General features: G+C 51.6%; 1 protein-coding gene across 2 annotated transcripts in view; it reads left to right on the top strand.

Annotated features, from left to right (window-relative positions):
* ESRRB (estrogen related receptor beta) overlaps window positions 1-22,211 on the top strand; it is a 108,494-nt gene that overhangs the window by 2,219 nt on the left and 84,064 nt on the right. The window contains exon 1 of one of the 2 annotated variants that reach the window (XM_080679321.1): window positions 2,105-2,187. The exons of the other annotated variant lie outside the window; for it this stretch is intronic. Within the exon in view, the coding sequence (XP_080535447.1) occupies window positions 2,138-2,187 (50 nt within the window). The 5' untranslated portion in view covers window positions 2,105-2,137. Of the gene's footprint in view, window positions 1-2,104; window positions 2,188-22,211 lie in introns of those variants that run through there. 2 annotated transcript variants of the gene reach the window in all.

The raw sequence follows: 22,211 nt of genomic DNA, 5'->3' as shown, positions 1-22,211 counted from the left end.
GAGCTTACAATCTAGTGTGTGTGTGTGTGTGTGATTGCTTGTACCGATATACATATATGTAATTGCAAACTGGTAAATTACCCGAAGCAAAGTGACTAGCAGAAGGTTCTGGTGTGGTCTGGAAGGTGGGGTGTTCTAGGTGGCAGACGCAAGGACTGAGAGGCGTGTGGCCTGGGCCAAGTGGGGCCTTCCTTGTAGGCCACAGGAAGAACTGGGGTCTCTTTTTGAATTGTGACAAGGGCGCATCGGACGTGCATTTACAAAGCGCTCCCTGGCTGCTGTGTGCTTGGAGAAGGGACTTCCGGAGCCAGACAGGATGCAGAGAAACCAGCACTGAGGTCTTGGCAAGATAGGGTGCTGGTGTAGCAGCTCAAGGAAAGAGTCTCGGCACCCTTTCCTTCTCTAATGTCACCAAGTCCTTATGCGGTTAAAACAAAAAACAAAAAACCCCGGGGCTGCTGGGGTTCTGCTGACAGAGCAGACATCTTCATCCATCTCTCTGTGAGATACCTGCCCCAGCCCATGCGCGGAGAATCCCGCGTTCCTCCACTTCAGCGCTTATGAAAGATCTCAGCTGCGCCCCAGCCTGCGCGCTTTCATTTATCCAAGTCAAGAATCATCTGCAGCCTTGCTGCCCAGTCCCCAGCCCCTCCCAGCAGCTGGCCCCTCCTGGGGTTTCTCACAACCCTCCTGCTTTTATTCCTGAAGTGCTTGAACACTGCCTGGAGTTACACTCCATTTAGACGTTATTTTGATGATAAAATTATGTCTTCCCCCCCCCGCCACCACCCACTGCTCATTGTCTTCTGTAGAATCTAGGAGAACAAGGTGGTGATCTCTCCTGAGGGCTTTTCTTCCCCTTTTAAATAATTCTATGCCTACCTCCCTCCCTACACTCATTTGAATCATCAAATTGATTATTATCCCTGTGGCTGGCACATCTCAAAAGATGACAAGCCCCAGAAGAAGAATTGGGGCATGGCTTAGAGCTTGCTTTTGGTTCAGTGGCAGCCCATAACATTCAGGTTCATGGAGGGAGCAGCAGACAGGAATGCAGGTGTTTTCGTAGCTGGGGATTCAGGTGTGTATGTTGAAGTGTCTACTGTGTGCCTCGAAGTGGATGTGGCAGGGAGATTGGTTGTGTTAACCACTATTGTATTTTCCGAAGCGGACTGGAATTTATTTGCCTGTGTCTGTGTCCTGGGTACATTTCTGAGAGTTGCCAATGAAGAGAGCGTCATTTTATGCATGTAGAGAGCATTTTATAGATGCACACTCTGGGTATGGAGCCATATGAAAGCGGTTCAGAACCAACTGGCCCAGGTGAGGGGCGCTGGGCAGGGAATTGTTTCTCTTCTCCTCTCTCTCGCTGTGCCTCACCTGCTGGCCTGACCCTTTGCACTTCTGCACACCAAACACAGGGTTTGAGGCTGCAAATGTCTAGGGCGCTGGCCTCTTCTCCTTGTTGTGCGAGTGGAGAAATGTGACTCATTTTTAATCTGGAAAACAGACCCATTCCAAAAAGCTGAGAGGTGAGTTTGCTAGACCTGCCAGTTAAAAAGATAGGACGGAGGTTGAAGGGTATATAGGCAGCAAATCTTTCAACCCCCCAGTCCCACGAGCCAGTTGGACAAAAATTGTTTTTTCTTTAACGGTGAGAGGGCAGGCTTTGTGGCTCCACTGCCTAGTGCCCCTGCTCCTCAGGAGGTGGGGACCTCGCTGGAGCGTTTGATTCCATTGAAGTCTCTCTGGCTCCCCCCTCCCCCCACCCCAGCTTGATTCTGTCACTTTAAGTCCAGCCCCTGAGAGGTAGCCAATAGGAGCCAAACCATACATCAGTCTCCCAGCCTTAAAGCTACAGTAGGGTTAGTGGGCTCCAAGTCTCCAGTGCCCGAGCTTCCTCCACGGCCCCTGTCCCCTCTGCCCGCTCGGAGTGTGTGCAGGAGCCGGTGCGCCGGGCTGTGCGCGCACCGCTCCCCGCCTCCCCCTCGCCCCGCCACGGCGCTTCCTCCCGCCCTGCCTCCTCCAGCTCACGGTGCCCGGCCGGACTCGCACCTCGCCAGTGCCCTTCACTCGCTCTTCCGCGTGATTTCCCCGCCGTCTTTCTTTACCAATTGGGAATGCTAAACCGGGCCTGATGGACGTGTCAGAACTCTGCATCCCGGACCCCCTCGGCTACCACAACCAGTAGGTGCACGGCTCCTCCGTGGGTTGGTCGGTCTGTCCTTCTGCCGGTGGGGCTGTCTCTGTCCTGGGTGTCGCAGTTCTTCTCGGCATCCTTGAAGTGGCCGGGACCCCGGGTGCACTTGGGGAGTGTCGGAGGGGGAAAGCCGCACACTTCCTGGGTTTCCTTCTCGGGGGTGGCCTGCATCTAACTTTTCCCGTATCCCCTTTACAAACTCTTGACTTTTGGAGCAGCGGTTTCTCATTCACTCTCTCTTCCTCTCCTGAAGAGAAAATATTTGCGTTTCTGTGGAACGGGGAGGAGCAAGCCCAGAACAGGTGCGGGAAAGTCGCAAAGATGTCTCGTCCTGTGTGAGAAAGCCTCCCTTTAACTTGAACATTTATTTCCATACTGGGGGTCAAAAATGGTGGGCAAGGGAGCGAAATCATAGGTGGTGCGCGGGTTTGGAAACAGCGGGCGGGCAGCGCCGCCTCGCCCAGCTGTCCGAGTGGGGAGCCCCGAGGGCGCGCACTCAGCGCGGTTCCCGGAGTCCAGGCTCCCCAGGGGTGCGGACGGCACGGCCGGGCTGGGACGCACTGCGCCCCGCAAGCCCTGCGAGGGAAGCCCGCACCAGCCAGGAGTCGGGACACAGCCCGGTGCTGCGGCACCAGCAAAGTTGGTTCCAGGCTTTGGAGGAGGTTGCGCCCTGCGGAACAGACAGGCGAGATTTCCGTGCCCCGGGGCGGCTTTGCACTCACCTGGAGGGAACCTGGGGTGGTCCAAGCAGCGTTGGCGTAGGTGGCGGCGGGGGGCTAAGGAACTGGACTCCCAGGAACCGCGGGTCCCCGGGCTTGGGCAGCGCGCCGCGCACGCGCGCGCGCAGAGTGGAAAGTGGAGAACTGATCCCCCTGAACGACGGGGGGCTGACCCAAGCATCCAACCCTGGGCTCCGCGGAGTCAGGCTCTGGCCACCGGCAGTTTCCCTCCCAGGGCCACCTGTCCGGGTCCCTCTCCGGGTCCCTGCCCGGGTCTCCCCTCTGGCGCTCAGTGTCCCTCCGCTTCCGGGCAGGTGCCCAGGCATCTGGGTGTGGGAGCCCGCAGAGTGGTCCCTCGGAATGCTTAGAAAATAATAATAAAATGAAAAGTCTAGTTTCTCGCGGACCTGCTCAACTTCGTGCTTTTCTTCCTCTTTTTTTTCTGAAGCTAACTAAACTACCAGAGTCACTGCTCATTCCACCGTCCTTTCATTTTTGTACCCCTCCTCCCAAGACGCAGTACATCCCTAACATAAATACTCTGGGTAGTGAATGTGGGGTTCCAGGGAGTGTTCAACCGCCCCCTCGCTGCACAGACCACCTCCACCCCGGGTGGACCACGCGCGCGAGAGCCGAGGCAACTTCACAGCAGCATCTCCTGTCAACGACCGGACTGCTCCAGCCTCCACGCTGACCTTTTCGGTTCTAGTTTTAGGAGTTCCTTGGGTGAGGGTCCTTTTGGTGCCGCTAGAATTTAGACAAGAGTGTCAGAAGGTGGTGCGTGGCTTGGGAGATGAGGGGAACCCTTAATTATAATGGATTCAGATTTCCCTCCGCTTGAAAAGTGGCTCTTCATTCTATTTATAGGTTACACCGATGATCCCAGCTTGTATGGCCGGTGGGCTGAGGGGTTGGGTGGTGCCATGAGATGCTCCCTCCTCAAAGCTAGTGGGAGCCGTGAAAGAAACCTCGGGGTGGGTAGGTGAGGCTGAGAACAATGTTTGATGCTTGTGGGGCATTTTCTCACATAACACTACCAAGTGAGACAAATATTTGATATTTAAATTATTTAGGCTCCCTCTCTCCAGAGGTGACTTCTTTAGGTGAGCTGGAAATATCTATGTATGTGTCCCTGGCTCAAGTCATAGACAATAAATATGAAAATTCAAATGGGGGAAATACGTCCTTTGACTATGTTCAGAAAGCAAGGAGAGGGGAGATGGAGGGTTTAGCAGCTGGGTAATTCATCGAGTTGATGGCAACCCTGGCTTGAGTTTGAGGAGAAATATGGGCAAAGAGGGAATGTCAGGGAAGCAGCCAAGGGGAGTGAGGGAGCCGAGTCCTAGGTGTCTGGGAGGTTTGATGTGGGAGTCATTGATGGAGTGAGCCTGACCGTGGTTTGGATTCCCTACCCTTCCTGGCTTCTTTGCAAAGAATTAGCTTCTCACTCCATGGAGCACAGGAAAACCCATAAATATACCCGTTGTTGCCCCCGAGGAGCAAGCAACCCTGTGCGATGCCTGGCACATTGGTGAGCTGGCCCCATGCACGGAGGTGAGCCTCCTGGCGAGGTTTAGGTCTGCTATGGTGCAGGTGCAAAATCTCCAAGGGCCCGGCTGGGAGGGCAGAGGCTGGGGTGCCGGGAGGCAGCTTTCTGACCTCAACCCCCGTGCTTCATGACAAGTAGCTTTAGAGCCCTTGGTAGCATTTTGTGGTTGGTTGGAAGGACAGTAGGACGAATCCATTCATTTCAGTGCTGATGTTTCTCTGGGACCATATCCATGAATGGGTGCATGTGCTCTGTACACACAGTTTCTACCCATGTGGCTTAGTCAACATTCCTGGACTTGAGAAAACCCAGGGCCACAGGGACCACGGTTCAGCTCTCCTCACCTGCTAACATTCAGAGAGCGTTTTTCAAGGCTTTAGTGTTATTCTCACTTTCCCAGGTGAGAAATTCTCTCTCCCTGCCCCACACATATACATGTGCACGCGCGCGCACACACACACGTACCTTCATACCTTTCTATCCTTCATTTTCATTTTCCTGTAGCCAATCCTGTAGGTGACTCCATTACCATTTCTAATCAATATTTTATGTACATATATAATCAGCTGGAGTGGGAGTGAGCGTGCTGGCCTGCGTGTGCCTGTGTATAAATGTATCCGTGAGCCACCCGGCTGGAGACCCTCAGCATAAAAACTGGGGGGTGGAGGGGGGGCTGCCAGTGACCACTTTGTTGCTATTAAAGAAACAAAGAACAAATTGTCCTGAAGGTAAAATATGTGGCTTCACACGTAGGAAAAATGCCACATGGTAATTCAGAATCAGTGACCCAGAGAAAAACAAAGGGGGAAATTAATTTTTAATGGTACATTTAAAAATAAATCACAGTGAGGACATTAGCCTTGGTTTTCCAAGGGAGGGGCTCTAGGAGATAAACCTATGTGCCTGCCACCATTCTGGAAATGCAGGCTGCCGTGGAAGAGGATGGGTGATAGGGGGCTGGACTTGTTCAGGCCCAAGGGCGATAAACTAGGAGGAAACAGGAGGTCAATGAGGAAGGCCCAGTCCCGGGAAGGCCCTTTCCAGCTCAGTGAGAGCCTGACATCAACTGGAAATTTCCTCCCGGGGCTTATTATTTCCCCAGTCCCCTTCATTTTAGAAACAATCCTCTATTTTACCAGTAATGAGGATATATGAAAAGATATTTCATAAATATATATATATATATATTTGTAGAAACAACCTGTCCCACAATTAAGTATCCCATTTAGTCCAAGAGAGAGGGACAGAGGGGACTTTTCAAGGAAAGCAGTGCGAGGGAAGTGGCTGTGATAGAGAATTCATGTCACAACCCCGCCGTCTCAGTCTCAGAGTGCCCCTGGCCCTAGCTCAAGGGGTCCTTGTATCTTTGTCTGGATTCATGTTCCTCATAACTGGTTTTTTAAAATATATTTTTATTGATTTCAGAGAGGAAGGGAGAGGGGAGAGATAGAAACATCAATGATAAGAGAGAATCACTTATCGGCTGCATGCTTCACGCCCCACACTGGGGATCGAGCCTGCAACCCGGGCATGTGCCTTGATCGGGAATTGAACCGTGACCTCCTGGTTCACAGGTCGATGCTCAACCATTGAGCCATGCCGGCTGGGCTCCAATGGTTTTTAAAGATAATATAAACTCAATGAAGAAGTTTGCCTCCTTCCTCAGTCCTTTGCAAAATGCCTTGTTTCTTTGGAGCGCTTGGAACTGGAGGGGTCTGCGCAAGTTTAGCAGGCCAAAGGAAAGGGTGTGAGAGAGACATTGAAAACGCATGTGCATTGGGGGTGGCGATGGCATTGGTGTGTGAATGGGCAGGATGCAAAAGGAGAGACAATTTACTAGTAGAAGACAAAGGGACAAGAAACAGATGCTTTTGACCGTTCTACAGTGCCCTTCTCTGGAACTTGTCTGTCCAGATGCTCTAGGACTTCCTCAACACGATTCAAATTATTTGTGGTTCTAATTTCAGGGGGAGGGATAGCAAATATTTAGACCATAAGCTATTCCTTCCAAGTGAATTCTGACCCACACCCTGAACACCCCATGCTGATGCCTCCCCACACCTGTGGGCCCCCCTGGGGCTCTTTCCACCTCCAGAAAGTGAGGCCCCCGAGTGCTGGCCCAGCCTGACCAGGAGGTCTGCCCAGAATCAGCCAGAACTCCCTCCGGCTCTGCTGGGAGCCTCTGTCTTACAGTCTGCTGACTCTTGACCGAATGTTCCCGTAGGGACCCTTCGTGCTCAATCTCTGATGTCCTCCATAGGCACTTAGTTCTTAGAGGGCACGTGCGCCCAGGAAGGGGTTTTAAGTGGAGGGTCCACACACCATGCCAGGAACTTGGGATGGGCTGGAACCAGACAAGTCTGAGTCCACATCCTGCCTGTTTGCCTTGAGGCCTTTTGCTGATTTCTACGGATAAATCAAAGACTGTAAATGCTGGTGACCCCTGACTGGGCTTCGTCTCTGGTGAGCTTCCCTTTCTCAGCCCCAGCAGTCCCAGACCTCTGGGAGCATGCGCGTGGTCATTCTTCGGAGATGGGGCCCATAGGCTTCCTCTGGTCCCGGTGTCCCCTGGCGTGGCTGGTGTGGCCTGGTCCCTGGGCAGGGAGGTGTTGGTAGTTATAATTGCAAATGTAATTAGCAGACCAGCTCTGGGGGTCGGGGATGCTCAACTTCTCTGCACATCACGGTGACCCTGCGATGGCAGGCCGGGCAGATTAACTCTCACCGGGCCAGCCTGCCTCCTGCCTCTGGTGCGGCCACTGACCTTTCACTGATAATGGCAGAGCTGTCCTGGTAACGAGCAGACCCCATCCTCAGAGGGGATGTCAGGGCAGTGCCTGGGAGAGGTGAGTTATTTCTTCCCTAGGCCACTGGACAAGTGACCCTCGCCTCCTGTAACAGTGTGACCCTGTGTGGCAGGCTGCTCTGGGGCGTTCCCTCCCTCTCTTCCCCAGCATGCTGCAAGGCTGTGACTTTGGGCCCATGCTGGTCTGCAGCCCTGGGGGCCTTCTTGGAGAAAGGCAGGCTCTAGAAGGGACACATCTTAACTTCCAGCGAGCACTCCTAAGGCTCAGCGGGCAGGGGGAAGGGCCTGCCTGCTGGCTCCTGGGTTCCACAGAGCTGGACAGCCCGGGGGTCCCACTCAGGGAGGGGCTCAGCCATAGGAGAGCAGTGGCTCCATTTGTCCCTGGGAGCAGAGAGCCCCCAACCAACCACCTGGACAAGTGGGGAGCCACGGAGCCACGTGGTCTCCCCTCTCTGGCCGGTGAGTGCACTTGTACCTGCCTATCTAGAGCATCTTTCTGTACTGACCGGGATTAGAATAGGAAGGATCCTACAGCGCCTTTATTTATAAGCAGTGGCTTAAGGGAGTGTCAAGTCCTTTCTTATTGCTGTCAACGCCCCTGTTGGAGGGGATTTCTCTGAACCTCGAAACGTGAAAAGCTGCATCCATTCCTGGGAGAATTCCTACCTGAAGGGTGTGTGTGTGTGTGAGTGTGTGTGTGTGTGTGTGTGTGTTATGGACTGTTCCCCTTCAGGATGGGAGAAAGAGGGGGCAAGGGGCTCTGCTATTTAAATGCAGCCCCTGCTGCCTGCGGTACCCTGGCCTGGGCTGAGGTCAGGCTGTGGCCACATTCCAGTGGAAGCTGTGGAGCCTGGGGTTTTTCCATGGTGCGAAAGGGAGCACGGAGGAAGCTGAGGGCAGGCTGTCCCTGCAGCTGGCTTCGGTCTTTCTTAAGGGCCTCTCCAGTGTGCTGGGCTGGGCAGGGCTGGGCAGGGCCCGGAGGACGTGAGGGGGCAGCCCTGGCCACACTTGCAGGAGCATTTGGGCAGTTCGGGGCCAGGTTCCTGGCTTCCCCTCTCTCCCTGGGTGTAGCCATTGATCATCTATAGCTGAAAGGGTCAAAGGTTTTCTTAAATCGAGGAAAATCATACCAGTTAACCTGCCCATGGAACTTTCAGTATGGAATTGGACAAGGTAGAAAAACACCCCTATTGCTTGAATGGCTTAATTCAAATATGTATGAACTCGGATCAAAATAAACCCCAAATGAAAGTTTTCCTGGGGGTTAGAGATATAATTTTTCCCCATCTTTTTTTTTTTTTTTTTTTTTTTTTATATTTTATTGATTTTTTACAGAGAGGAAGGGAGAGTGATAGAGAGCTAGAAACATCGATGAGAGAGAAACATCGATCAGCTGCCTCCTGCACACCCCCCACTGGGGATGTGCCCGCAACCAAGGTACATGCCCTTGACCGGAATCGAACTCGGGACCCTTCAGTCCGCAGGCCGACGCTCTATCCACTGAGCCAAACCGGTTTTGGCTTTCCCCATCTTTTTAACCTATACACATTTTAGTCCCAGAGAAGTGTTCCCTCTCTCTCTCTCTCTCTCTCTTCCTTAGGACTTTAAAATATTCTATTCACTACTATTGTTCTGCATCTCTGGGATTGAACCTTTTCTGGGAATGGTTTTCTGGACAATGTTATTTTATTTCTCAATGTCATTTCATCCAGAGGTCAATAGGCAGTCAAACAAACTCCGACAAGGTTTTGTTGTTATATTCTGGTTTTAAATGTGATCAATTTTCATTTAAAACAATATCAGGGTCCTCTCCTGCCAATCAGCAGCCAGCCTCCCCCGGGACATCGGTGTTTGGGGAAGACTGTATGGATGCCAAGTGCCAATGAGAGGCAAACCTTTCACCTAGGAAACGAGGAGTTTCCAAACCCCAGCCCAGGTGTTATCTTAACTTGGCGCTCTTTTTTAAAAATTTGTTTGAATTCACTTGAATTTATAAGTTAGGTTTGTGTTTTATTCTTCTTGTTAATTTTTTAGGATTTTATTATATTTATGGTTTTGGTATTTTTTTTTTTTTAACCTGGCGTGTATTTTTTTTTTTTTTTTTTAAAGATACCTGGAAAATGGTTTTTGAGTGTTCCTGGCCTTTTTGTGTTTTCTTGGTTTCTGAAGGGCAAAGAACAAGGAAAGATAGTCGTAAGGAAATGCTACGGGAAGGTGGGGGGTGTGAAGGGTGATGTTTTAGATGAGATTTCTCTCATGTCTTACAACTTAACATTTTCCTTTGTCCTTACTTATTTCCCCCTCTATTTGTATTCCAAGTTGCTCTAGTTTGCCCTTGTCCTTTTCTCCCTCTTTGATTTTCTGTTTTGGAGGAAGGAAGATAGGGTGTGTGGGTCTGTGTGTGTGTGTGTGTAGGGGGAGGGGGGGTCTCCCTGAGTGTGTGCGTGTGTATGTGCCTGTATGAGTGTGTGGGTGTGTTCAAGCTGTTTTGAGGGGCCGAGCAGGGTTGGCGGGGTGAAGTCCCAAAGCAGTATGCCCTCGGTGGCCAGCCTGTCCTGATGCAGCCTTCAGTGTCTGATGCACACTGTCAGGGGTCGGCTCACGGGCATTGGTGGGAACAGGGAGGCAAAAGCCTCCTGGTTACAGGCAGATGCCAGGTTTGCTGTGCCTGTTACCTGAGAACGATGGTGCGGGCGAGGATATCAGGAAGCACGGAACTTTATTCAAAAGCAATATTTAAATCTCTCCTCTCGTCTCACTTCCTGGCACTTGGAGCTCTTGTTTGGGACTTTGGCCACGCAGAGTAAACGTTTTGTTTTTTGCATCGATCGGCAGAACACATCCCCTTCTGATGGCACAACACCCCTTCAGCACACATGCAGAGCGGGGTGCTTATCCTTTCCTTTTAGCCTCCATCCTTGTCATTTGTCTCTTGGGTGTGTTGACATTGTCTACCTAGGCAATCAAGCTTAACACGCTTTGGCAGAAAGAACGCCGCTTTTCCAGAAATAATAGCAATAATGCGATGGTTGTAATAATTATGATAACGGTAATAATAGCTTGCAGCTTTTTCTTCCCCAAAAGCACAAAGCAATTCCCCTAACCAGTTTCTCATGGTAACCGGATGAGGGTTGCTGTGGCTTTCCCCCGAACATAAATGTTTTCCTGCAAACATAACCATGCATGTCTAAATCCATCCAGGAGCTAAAACTGTCTGGTCTCTGAAATAATGGACAAACGGGTAGTCAGCCACGTGCCCCACCCTGAGAAATGCTGGGTGTGTTGCCTTTGAATTAGGAGGGGAGAAATGTGTCTTGTAGAAGGATGCTGCGTCAGGTCTGACCACTGCCACGAGCGAGCGAGTGTCTGAGGCCCATGCTCTGCCTCTAGGTCTCCCCGAGTTCCATGGTTCCTCTGGCTGCGATCTCAGGAGTGGTTTGCAGACCAAAGGCACACAGAGGACGGAATGGGGGGAGGGGGGGCTTTGACTTGGCGCATGTGAATAGCTGGGAAAAGAACTGTGTGAAGAAAGAGGCAAAGTCACCTCGCCACCCTTGATTGCCTTCTTGGCCATCCAGCTTCTCTGAGGCTGTTGTTCCCTGCTCCTGGGTACCGCCACCTGCCCCCTGGAGGCAGAGATTAGAGGGAGACCACCAGAGAGCCGACCCTCTGGGTCCTGTGACCCCTCCTGCGACTCCTCATGCTGACTTCCAGACTCAGACCTGCTCCCGCGCAGACTGCTCATCTGGGCGTTACTTTTGAAATCGGAGCTGCCTTTGTTATTTCCTCCCATTCCTCACCCCCCACCCCCTTTTTTGTATGTGCCTTGAAAATAGGAGGCAGCCTAATACACACACCAGCCTAGTATAAAGGAGGCACCTCATATACCAGGGTCCCTCAGCTGTCTGCCTTTTTTTTTCTACTTTAATTTTTTACTTATGTTCTTATTTAATTTTATTTTTTTCTAAAAGAAAAACAACCCAAAGCTTTGGGCTTTTAATTGATTATTAACTGATTTAACAAACAAAACAGCCTGCCCTCAAGGATCCCAGCCAGAGTGGCCGTGCTGCGCAGGTTGAGCGAGATCTGCTTTTTCCCCCTCAGTCAGTGAGAAACGTGATAGCTTCAATTCCCTTGTTGGACCCCGAGTAAAAAATTAATTCATGAATAATAAAAACCAATCAGTCTTGTTGAGTTTAAGAGGGATTAGGAGAAAGGGTGTTTTTTTCTTACAGAGAACATTTGGAATCTGCATGTCATTGTCCCCGAGTGGTGGGATGGCTTGAGCGTGCCTTTATTCACAGCAAATGAGCTGTTTATTATCCCGGGGTGTAACACACCTCCCTCAGTTGTAAGGCCAACTTACTGAAGATTGTAATGGGTTTCCCACCCGCCTCTCCCCCACAATCCCGTACCCCATGCCAGTGATGGTTTATTGAAATTCAGACAGTTTCCTGTGCAAGGGGCACAGAACCAAACAGCGGCAGACCTGGGGTTGCATTAGGAATACGCCGGTTTGTTTGTGGGTGGGATGGAGTCTGTCTTGGTTTCCTTCCTCTTTCTTTCCCGGGGAAGTAATTGACCAGAAATGTAGGTGCCTTTGCAAGAACTACAGAAACAAGACCTGTAGATATTCTGTTTAGTTTCCACTAACAGTGTCTACCTCCCAGGGTTGTTGTGAAGAGTAAACCTTGTTAATTCACAAGTGCCAGGTCATATGGGGTGTTCATTAAGTGTTCCATGCTCTTGCTAATTTCTTGATGTTATCTTTTGGAAGTTACTTTTCCTCCCTTTGACATAACCTCACAATAAGCGTCCTCAGCAGTAAGATTGGGGTGCTTGGACTAATTACCTTGTTTAATGCGATCAACGTAGCTTGGGTTTCCCTACGTAACACAGGGGATTAGAGAAGGAATTATGATTTGGGACAGGGATAGGGGTGTGTGAATAGGGTATTTCCTCTGAATGAATCTCTATATCCTCAGTCCTATGGGCAGAGTTGCCCAATAAAATATAGGACACCCAGTTAAATTTGGATTTTAGGTAAACTATGACTAATTTTTTAGGATAAGCATGTCCCAGGCAGTATTTGCTAAATCTGACAATCCTACCCATGTGTGTTTTTTTAAAGTTGTTTTGATTAAGAAACACAGTTCCCTTATTTTTTCTGTGTTTGGAGCCCAAAATAATGATTACATGTTTAGTGTTTTTAAATTGTTTTTTTTTTAAATGACAATTATCTGACATTTCTTTTTTTAAATATATTTTTATTGATTTCAGAGAGGAAGAGAGAGGGAGAGAAAGATAGAAACATCAATGATGAGAGAGAATCATTGATCGGCTGCCTCCTGCACGCCCCACACTGGGGATCAAGCCCGCGACCTGGGCATGTGCCCTTGACCAGAATCGAACCCGGGACCCTTCAGTCCGCAGGCCGATGCTCTATCCACTGAGACAAAACGGCTAGGGCTTGTTTTTTTTGTTGTTTTTTTTTTAATAACTATCTTTAACTTTTTGCCAATATTAACTTATTCGGTTGAGCGTGTCCTTAGAAGTTAGTGGGTACTAGTGATTTCTGTCATCCAGACACATCGATAGCATTGCAATCAGGTAAGTAAATCTGCCAAATGCCGTCTCCACACCCAGGACCCAAAGCTGTTGAGTTTGCCTTGGGGAGGAACAGGGTAAGCCAAGTCTTTTCAGGAACCTGTCTCGGCGTGACGTTTCCCCAGCAAGCAGGTTGGGGGCTGGACTGCTAGAACCTGAGACCCCAGCAATTGGAAGCTACCCTTGCTGCACCTCGGAAGCCAAAGCCGTGGCCTCTGCCTGCCTTCCCGCACAAGGACAGGAGGCTGCCCTTTGGTGGCATCCCCTAGGTGGCTGTGGAGAAACTGCCCCAATCAGTGTTAGACGGTGGGGTAGGGAGGACAAGGGGCTAAATCTGCAACAGCCAGTTGGGAGTGTGGATGAACTGGGGCTCACTAATAGGGCACCAGCAAACCCCAGCTTCTCTTCACTGCCTCTTTGAGCAGCAAAGTCACACAGCCCGCGTAAGCACACCATTGTTTTAAGTGTGGTCCCTTCACAGCCCAGAGTATGGGAATGGAAGAGCTCTAGAGCCCCCTACAGGCCTTTGATGGCACTACACCTCATGGGCCACTACGGAAACTTCCCAGGGTGGGAAGGAGTGTGGAGGACCCCACTGGGTGAGCCTGCAGAAACACAGGATCCTGGAGGAGTGGATGCACGACTCCTGGTCCAGAAAGCAGGTCCGGGTTTGGGAACCGCCTTTCAGAGTCACACACACACACACTCACCACATACTCAGTCTCCATGGCTTGTCTGACCTCTAGGCTGGAAAGTGCTCAGGTCTCGTTCCATCGGAGGAAAGCCATCCAGCTGCTGGATTTGTCGAATCAGCACAGCCAGAGCGCAGCCGGCAACATTTCCAGAGCCCAGTACTTGTATTTAGATTCTGTAGTGTCAGGCGGGCAGTTGTAATCATAGTAATAGCATGAGCACATTTATTGAGCACTTACTATGTGCCGGGCTTTGTCCTAAGAACATTCCATGTATTAACTTATTTCTTCCTCACAGCAATCCCATGAAGTAGGTCCTATTACCATACCCATTTGACAGGTACGGAAACTGAGGTACAGAGACATTAAGGCACTTGTCTAAGGTCACATAGCTGGGATTTGCTCAGGGCCAGTCTAGTCTGGCTGCCAGCCTGCTCTCCTAACCACCATGTGAAATGTCACTCATTGTGTCTGGAATTCCAGCTAACTCCGCTCTCAGAACACCCCTTCTTGGCTGTGTGGGTTGTTGGACACATAGGTAAAGTTTAGTGCGGAGATGGGAGGGGAAATGGGGCCCATGTCTCGTTTCTGAAATGGCAGATGGAAGAATTGCCACACCATGCGAGGCCTCTCCTCCCCCTCAGCCTGTGTGGTTGCAGAGGGGAGGTTCGGACTTCCCGACATCCTCCTCCAGGGCCACCCTGATGCTCTGCCCTGCTCCGTGCCTCCCTTTAGCCTGGCATCAACATATTTGGAGGCGGAACCCCTCTCTTCTGAGCCGGTGCTTTCCCCCATCCCATGCCCCTCCTTATTCTCTCACCACCTGCCCTCAATGACCCCGATGTCTGAATCTCAGTGTCTCACTCTGGTGACGACTCAGGATGCCTCACACCAGCACATGCAACATGGGATTGCAGCCTCGCTCTCCACCTCTGCTCCTCCCGTGCCTTCCTCATCTCTCCCTCCTTTGATGCAGGGACCCCAGCCAAGACATGGAGGGTATCTTATCCTTCTCTCTCTTCGTTGTCCAATCGCCTCCTTAATCTGGGCAACTTTTATCTAAGTATACACCTCAGACCTATTCCTTTCTTTTTGTACTATGGCTGACCCCGAGTCTGCCTGGCAAACGCCTGTTTATCCTTTAAAACCCTTCTCACCCATGAGGGAAGCCATCCCTGACCCCTCCTGAGGGGAAATGATCTCTCTCTCTTTGCAGCTACAATCTGGCCCATCCCCTTGACTGGTTATCATCTGTTGGACTTGATTATATGCTGATCTTTTCTTGCCAGATTATGAACCCCATGAATAGAAACTCATCTGTGTCCCCAATGCCTAGAACAGCACATAGCACAGAGTAGGTGCTTAATGCATATTGGTGGAGTTAACCTAGGGAGACAGGAAGTGGTTCAAGGGGAATTCAGAGGGCATAGAGGGAGGTCAAAGCCATGGAAAAAGTGTCCAGGAGGGACCTGGTTCTGCAGAGTCTGTTTCCTTGTTGATCGACAGGGGCAAAACTGGCTGGCTAGGTGAGCATCCTCATCCTTCTCGGGGGCAGTATAGTGTAGCGGTTAGGACTGAGTCTAAAGCCTGGCCCCAGTGGTATGCTGGAACCAGCTCAGACTGGCTTGGGAAAGCTGATAGTTAAATTTTCAGGAATTTTGTGAGCTGATGGTTAAATACAAACATTAAAAATGAAATGATATACACTTACAAGTAAATAGATTGTATTAAAAGCAATGATAATGAGTACTCAAAACTCATGACTTCCCAGTATTTTACTACCTTTAGCTTTACATGCTTGAAGTCAGTTTGCATCTCACGGATCTGCATGGTGGAAATACGATATGAAGGTTTGTTAGGGGCCCATGGCTTCACAGTGCACAATGCCAGTGATGTCACAGTGGAAGCTGGAAACGGGCCATGATGGGAGTATCTACCCCATGGAGATCGGCAAATGCTTCCATCAGCCCCCCCTTCTAGCCAGTTGTTAAACCTTGATCCCTACCCACTGCCTGGCCGTGTGACATCCCAGCTCCATGACCCTGGATGAGTGACTTAAACCCTCTCTGCCTCAGATTCCCATTGGCAGTGACCCCCTGGTTGTTATAACGATTAACCAATCATGGATGGACCTGGAAAATATTATGCTAAGTGAAATAAGCCGAACTGAGAAAGGCAAATACCACCTGACCTCCCTTATTTGTGGAATCAAATGAGCAAAATGAATTGACCAGCAAAATAAGACCTGAAGCAGGGAGTCATGGAACAGACTGACATACCTCCATGTGGGGTGGGGGGGACCAGAAGAGATAAAGCACAGAACTGATATACTTATATGCATAGCCCATGGACATGGGCAATAGGATAGTGAAGATCTAGGGAGGGAGGGATAGGGGCTAGGAGGAGGGAGGGGAGATATCTATAATACTATCAACGACAAAAGATAAAATAAATAAAGATTCACTATTGATCCACACAAAGAACTTAAAGCAGAGGCTGGTTTGGCTCTTTTTAGGATTTCTTCCTCATGGCTCCAGGCTTGTCCCTATCTAAATCCTATCAGAACAAATGACCTTCCCAGGTGGAATGTGAGTTTTATGCCTAAGGTGTAAGGTTATTGCTTTCCCCTGCTGGGCTCTTGGTGTAACTGTAGTAGCTAAAAGCAGGAAGCACGAAACACTAGTTTTCCAAGGGGCAAGGTGGGGAGGATTGTGCCTCAGGCCCTGTGAGGAATTGGGACCTCAGCAGCAGCCAACCCAACACGTGAGGCCTGACACGGGTGGGGTCAGAGCAGATGCTAAGAATAGCCAAGCTTCAGGGTGAAGGGAGGCTCTGTAGGGGGCTATGGTGGATCCCTAAGGCCATGCAGCTCCTCTCCCTGAAAATGCTGGGGCAGGGAGGCAGGCAGAGGGGGAAGAGTGCGGCCATGTCCACAAAAGCAAGGGCCCCTCTGGCTTTGGGAGATGAGGAATGTTCCAGACCATTCCCAAGTTAGCGCACATGCTGTCCACAGCTTGAGCTGGGGTTGCGCGGGCTGAGCTGCAGTTGCTGGGGATGCCGCAGGAGAGCATCTGTCTGCAGTTCCCAAGGCGGCATCGACCCGGGAGTTGCCAGAATGCGCTAGGGCTCTCCTGGCTCTTCCTCAGCAGGTTCCTCAGTTCCCAGCCAACCTGGCGGTGTCTTTGCCCTGGCAGGCAGTTCACGCAGGTCACTGGAAATTGGTTCGGGCTCAGACCTTTGGCATCAGGAGGCCCAGCTCAGTAGTTACAGCCCAGCCCAGCCCCTTTCCGTGATAAGCGAACTGCAAGCCTGCAGACACCAGGGACTGGCTGGGTCGGCTTTACAACCCGGGAATTGAATCTCAGCGCTGGGGCCTCATTTCGTCCTTTGAATCCCTGGTCTGTAGAGAAATGCCCTTGGACGTGGCCTTGCCAAGGAGGAGGCAGCCTTGACAATGAAACCATCCCTCCCACCTCTCCATGAGAGTCGTTCCTTTACCCTGAGTCCCTCCGGGGCCTGGGTCTGATTTCGTTGTGAAGGTGCAGCACAGGGCTGGGCCTGGAGGGGCCTTCAGTAAATATGAGGGGGAAACTGGGGTACATTTTGAGAAAATGTGTGCACTAGGCTGCCCTGCCAGTGGCTGAACTGCCAGTGGCTGCACTGCCAGTGGGCTGAGCTGCCAGTGGCTGAACTGCTAGTGGGCTGCCCTGCCAGTGGCTGAACTGCCAGTGGGCTGAGCTGCCAGTGGGCTGCCCTGCCAGTGGCTGAACTGCCAGTGGGCTGAGCTGCCAGTGGGCTGCCCTGCCAGTGGGCTGAACTGCCAGTGGCTGAACTGCCAGTGGGCTGCCCTGCCAGTGGCTGAACTGCTAGTGGGCTGCCCTGCCAGTGGCTGAACTGCCAGTGGGCTGAGCTGCCAGTGGGCTGCCCTGCCAGTGGGCTGAGCTGCCAGTGGGCTGCCCTGCCAGTGGGCTGCCCTGCCAGTGGGCTGAACTGCCAGTGGGCTGCCCTGCCAGTGGGCTGCCTGCACAGTTGCACAGGTTGACTGACCAAAGTGGCTGGTTGAGGGGGAGTGAGGTCTGAATTTAGTTTTTCTAATTCACATTAAGGCATCCATGGCAGCAAGGGGTTCAGGGCCTAGAGGGGAGCTGAGGGTCAGGCCCCGACTCCGACACTGCAGCAGCCCCTGGCTGAATGTGCCCTGGTTCTCTGAAGCCACTGTATTTCTGTTTTCCCAGCACCGTCCCTGCATCCTGAATGGGGAGCTTTGTAAGTCTTCATCTGGAGGACTCGCTGCAGTCTTAGCGGCTCCCGCAGCTCTCAGCAGGCCCCGCTCCTGCTGCTGCTACTGGTTGAGGATGCCCACGGAGCAGGGCAGGCAGGGAGCCTGTGTTCCCAGACTCAGGTGGCAGGTGGGGTGTGGGTGTGGGGAAACTGGGGGCCTGGCCAGCAGGGGCACGTTATAGGGGCTGTGGCCAGTCCCTAGCAGACCCAGCTTAGTGTTTGAGGCTTTATCTCCCCTGGGTTCCCTGAGCTCCCCCCTCCCCCCAGCTCCCCACCAGTCGAGCAGTCCCAGGGGGAGACCCTGTAGGCTTGACTTGGGGCTCTGACCTGCCCTCCATAGGGACAGGCTCCCCTCTCCCCCCACAAAAAGGCTCTCATCGCCCTGGGCAGTGCCTCTAACGCCCCCCTGTTTGCCCCTGGCCATCAGCCTTACTCATCCCCTCCACCCCTCAAAACCTCCTGAGCCTCCACTCTGCCAGGCCCTTCCCTGTGGTAACAGCAATAAAAACAGTTACATGTAGTCTGGCAATGGATCACTTTTTGGAGGTCTGTAAATGTGGTTATCTAAACATTTGCACATTTTATGCCATCTCGACGTTGCATGAAATATCTTTTCTTTATTGCAAAGAAAAAAGTTAGGTGGGATCAGAGCAGTCCAAGAAAATAGGGACCCCTGACAGCCAACCCATGCCCATAGGGAGAGGGGCGGTCAGGCCAGGAGGTGAGCCCACGGGGAGTGCCCATGCCGAGGGTGTGGCCAGGTGTGGGCTGCATGTGGGTGAGTCTGCAGTGTTTCCAACCTACAGCGGCACCTGCAGGATCTGAATCAGAGGCCTCTCCACAGCGGCAGGGGGCCTGGGTGCACAGGGGCGCGCAGGCGAGGTCTCCATCGCTGCAGTCTTCTCAGGGGCAACACTTGGGATTCCGTTTATGCTGCAATCTCAGCTCCTGGCCGCCCAGGTGAGAGCAGAGACTGTGCCCCTGACAGGTGGACTTGACCACTCCAGGCTCAATCAGTGTCTCTCCGATTCTGCCTCTCTTTGCTTTCTCTCCATCAGACTAGTGCTGTATGTCTGCCTCGGTCATCTTAGGCTTGTCACTGTATTTTTCTCTTGGTTGCTGGTGACAACATCTGCTGAATGCCTACTATGAGCCCCCGCTGAGGGCCCTGCATGACTAGTCTGGGACTTCCTACTTCCCAGTGGGAGAAGGCAGGATGTGTGGGGGCAGGGGAAGACCCAAGAGGCTCATCAGCTCCTGAGCACGCATTTCACAAAGGGGAAAACTGAGGCCCTGAACAGACGAGGGCCTTGTCTACAGCCCTGGAGCTCAGGTGCAGAGCTAAGCCCAGGCTCCAGCCTCTTAACCCCAGCCAGCACCTTGTCCCACACTGCCTGTCTTTCCTAATGTGAATCCTATCTGCCCTCAGCTTCAGTAAGGCCCCCATGGCCCTGTGCTCTGAGGGACTTGAACTTGAGCCGCAGGGCCGAGTAGTACAGCTAAGGAGACTGCAGGAGCCAGACAGACCCAGAGGAGGTCTGGACAGACTGACACAAACAGTCCCAATTCAAAAAAATAAATCAGCCCATCCGTCATGGCTCAGTGGCTGAGTGTCGACCTATAAACCAGGAGGTCACGGTTTGATTCCAATTAGGGCACATACCTGGGTTGCAGGCTTGATCCCCAGTAGGGGGCGTGCAGGAGGCAGACGATTAATTATTCTGTCTCGTCATTGATGTTTTTATTTCCCTCTCCCTTCCTCTCTGAAACTAATAAAAATATATTCTAAAAAATAAATAAATATAAATCAAAGAATTGAAAGAGTTTCAATAGATGGAAACTGGTATGATGCAAGGTGAGCAGATTTTCCTGGCAAGATGGCCTCCTCCACAGGGTTCCTCTGCCGTTGCCCCTCAATGCAGGCCCTTGACCCCTTCATGCATCTCTCCCTGAGCCATCTCATTATATATATATATATATATATATATATATATATATATATATATATATATATGTTTTTATTGATTTTAGAGAGAAATGAAGGGAGAGGGAGAGAGAGATAAACATCAATGAGTATGAAGCATCCATTGACTGCCTCTTGCATGCCCCCTATTGGGGGATCCAGACCAAAACCTGGGCATATGCCCTGATAGGGAATTGACCCTGTGACCTCTCTGCATGGGACAACACTCAACCAACTGAGCCACACCAGCCAGGGCATCCCCAGGCCATCTCTTTAGGCTGTTCTCTGATCTTGGTGACGAAAGGGGAGACACAGTAAGAAGGTCCTCTTCCCGTGGGCATGTGGAAGAGACGATGGGAGAAACAAGCCATGTGACACTATAGACCACGTAATCTGCCTGGCTCACATTGGCCTTCCTGGTGCCTCGCCCCACGGCTGGCGTGAAAATAGGAACGCCTGGCCCCATTGCCAGCGCCATGGGTACTTCCAGGCAGCATCCTGGCTAACTGCAGCCCATGTCCAAGGTCAGCACCTAGCCGGCCATCCCTGGTCTGAGGTCAGCCTCAGGCTCTGGCAGTGTTCCTGTGTCCACAAGAACAGCTGGCCCAGCTGCCAAGGCTAAGGAAGGGCTCCTTGGAGGAAGGAGAGGGGTCCTTTCTGACTCAGGACTCACACTAGATGGACGGACGTGCGGAAACAGGCAACCCCTGTGCGATGTGGTGGAGAAGGTGGGACCTTTGAAGTCAGACCGGTCTGAATTCACCTGGCAACTCTGCCTCCCACCTTTGCTGTGCAACCTTGGGCAAGTCACCTAACCTCCCTGTGTCACGCTGGCCTCATCTGAAAAAATTGAAATAATAATCCTTCCCTTATAGGGTTACAGGAGGATTCAGTAAAATAACACTTGTTAAATGCTCACACAGGGGTATGGTCAGGACTTCACGGACTCAGCCGTGTCCTGAGCATTCTCTGTAGATGTTGCTGTGGCCATTTGCAAACTCATTTTAAAGTCATTTTAAAGTATTACTGAACGGTGAGTTTATTATGTTTTTTTCCAGCTAATGGAGAATAAAGGTACTGAGATCATGGCACAGGGGATCAAGAAATATTGTGGCATTAAAAGGAGACCCTCAGAGGTCCATCGGTACCAAAATACAGGCAGCAGAGAGCTAAGTGGAAAAAAGAGGTGGGCAAAGGTAGGCTTACCGTTGTTTGTATGGAAAATAAAATAATACAATTAATAAATAATAATTCAAGAATAAACTTTGTGTTTTGTGTTCTCACAACTGTAAACTTACTTTTGCCCCACCCTAAACGTAGTAAAATCACACTGAGGGGTGTTAAGTTTCAATTGCTGGGCATTAGCTTTGGAAACTTCTGGGATGTGACACAAAGGCTGTCATCTGAGTCACCTCTGGGGAATCTGCTTTAAATTCCTGGGATTGGGAGAGATTGTTACTTTTGATTGTACCCTTTGATTGTATGCAAGTATGTACAGTATTCTATAATGAAACCAGTTTTCAAGTAGAAGTTAAAATACCTCAACATAAAAAAGGGTCCTTCTACCAACCTGGAAGCCAGTGTGCAGACAGACCAACTTCTAGAAACAGGGTCTGTCCTTGCCCGGCTCCTGCACCTGCTCCTGCTCCTCCTCTCCCCCCTGCAGGCACTTCTCCCCAGCCCAGGGGACCTCTGCCAGCAGCCCCGACAAAGACAAGCCAGGTGGGCGCTCAGCCCGCAGGCTGGGCTCCCAGCGGCGGAGCTGACAGTGGACGTGGCAGGCCGGCCAGGCTCGGCCCGGCTTGGCAAGGGTTGGCCTCTCACCAGCTCCTTTCTATACTTCACGCCTCACGGAGCCAGGCCCAGGGAGTCACTGGAGGATCGTGACTGGACGAGTGGGCGGCTGCCCCCTGCCTCGGAAGCCATTAATCTTGTGTCTCCCGGCCTCTCGTGCTCCCACCCCGGCCGCCTTGGCACAGACTGACTCGGGGAAGGACATGAAAAGGGACCCTGGGCTTCTCTCCATGGTGGACCGTGACCCTGGAAAATACCATCTGGCTTTTCTGTGTGTCTTCTGACACTCATTCCCCAGGTCGGGACACATCAAAAAGAGCTGTGTCTGCTGACAATTCTCATTGTTATTCCTTTGGCAGGGCCTTCAGATTCAAGGTCACAGGTAGACTCCTGCTTCCAGAGGCTGCCTGTGGGACCGGGGGCCTTCCGTCCTAGGATGCCTTGGAAGGGGGCTTGTAGAGGGTGACCCGGGACCACGCCAAGGGCAGGACCCTCTGCCTGCGCCAGACCGGCTTGCAGGGCCAGGCCAGGCAGCAGAACGTCCTGGCTGTGCATTTCCTCCCCTGCAGTCTGACTCTTCCCACGCAAACTAGCCAACGT

Source organism: Plecotus auritus (assembly GCF_963455305.1).
Source record: "Plecotus auritus genome assembly, chromosome: 1".
Lineage (NCBI taxonomy): Eukaryota > Metazoa > Chordata > Mammalia > Chiroptera > Vespertilionidae > Plecotus > Plecotus auritus.
Note: the sequence above shows the minus strand (reverse complement) of the source record. Positions and strands in the feature narration are given on the sequence as shown.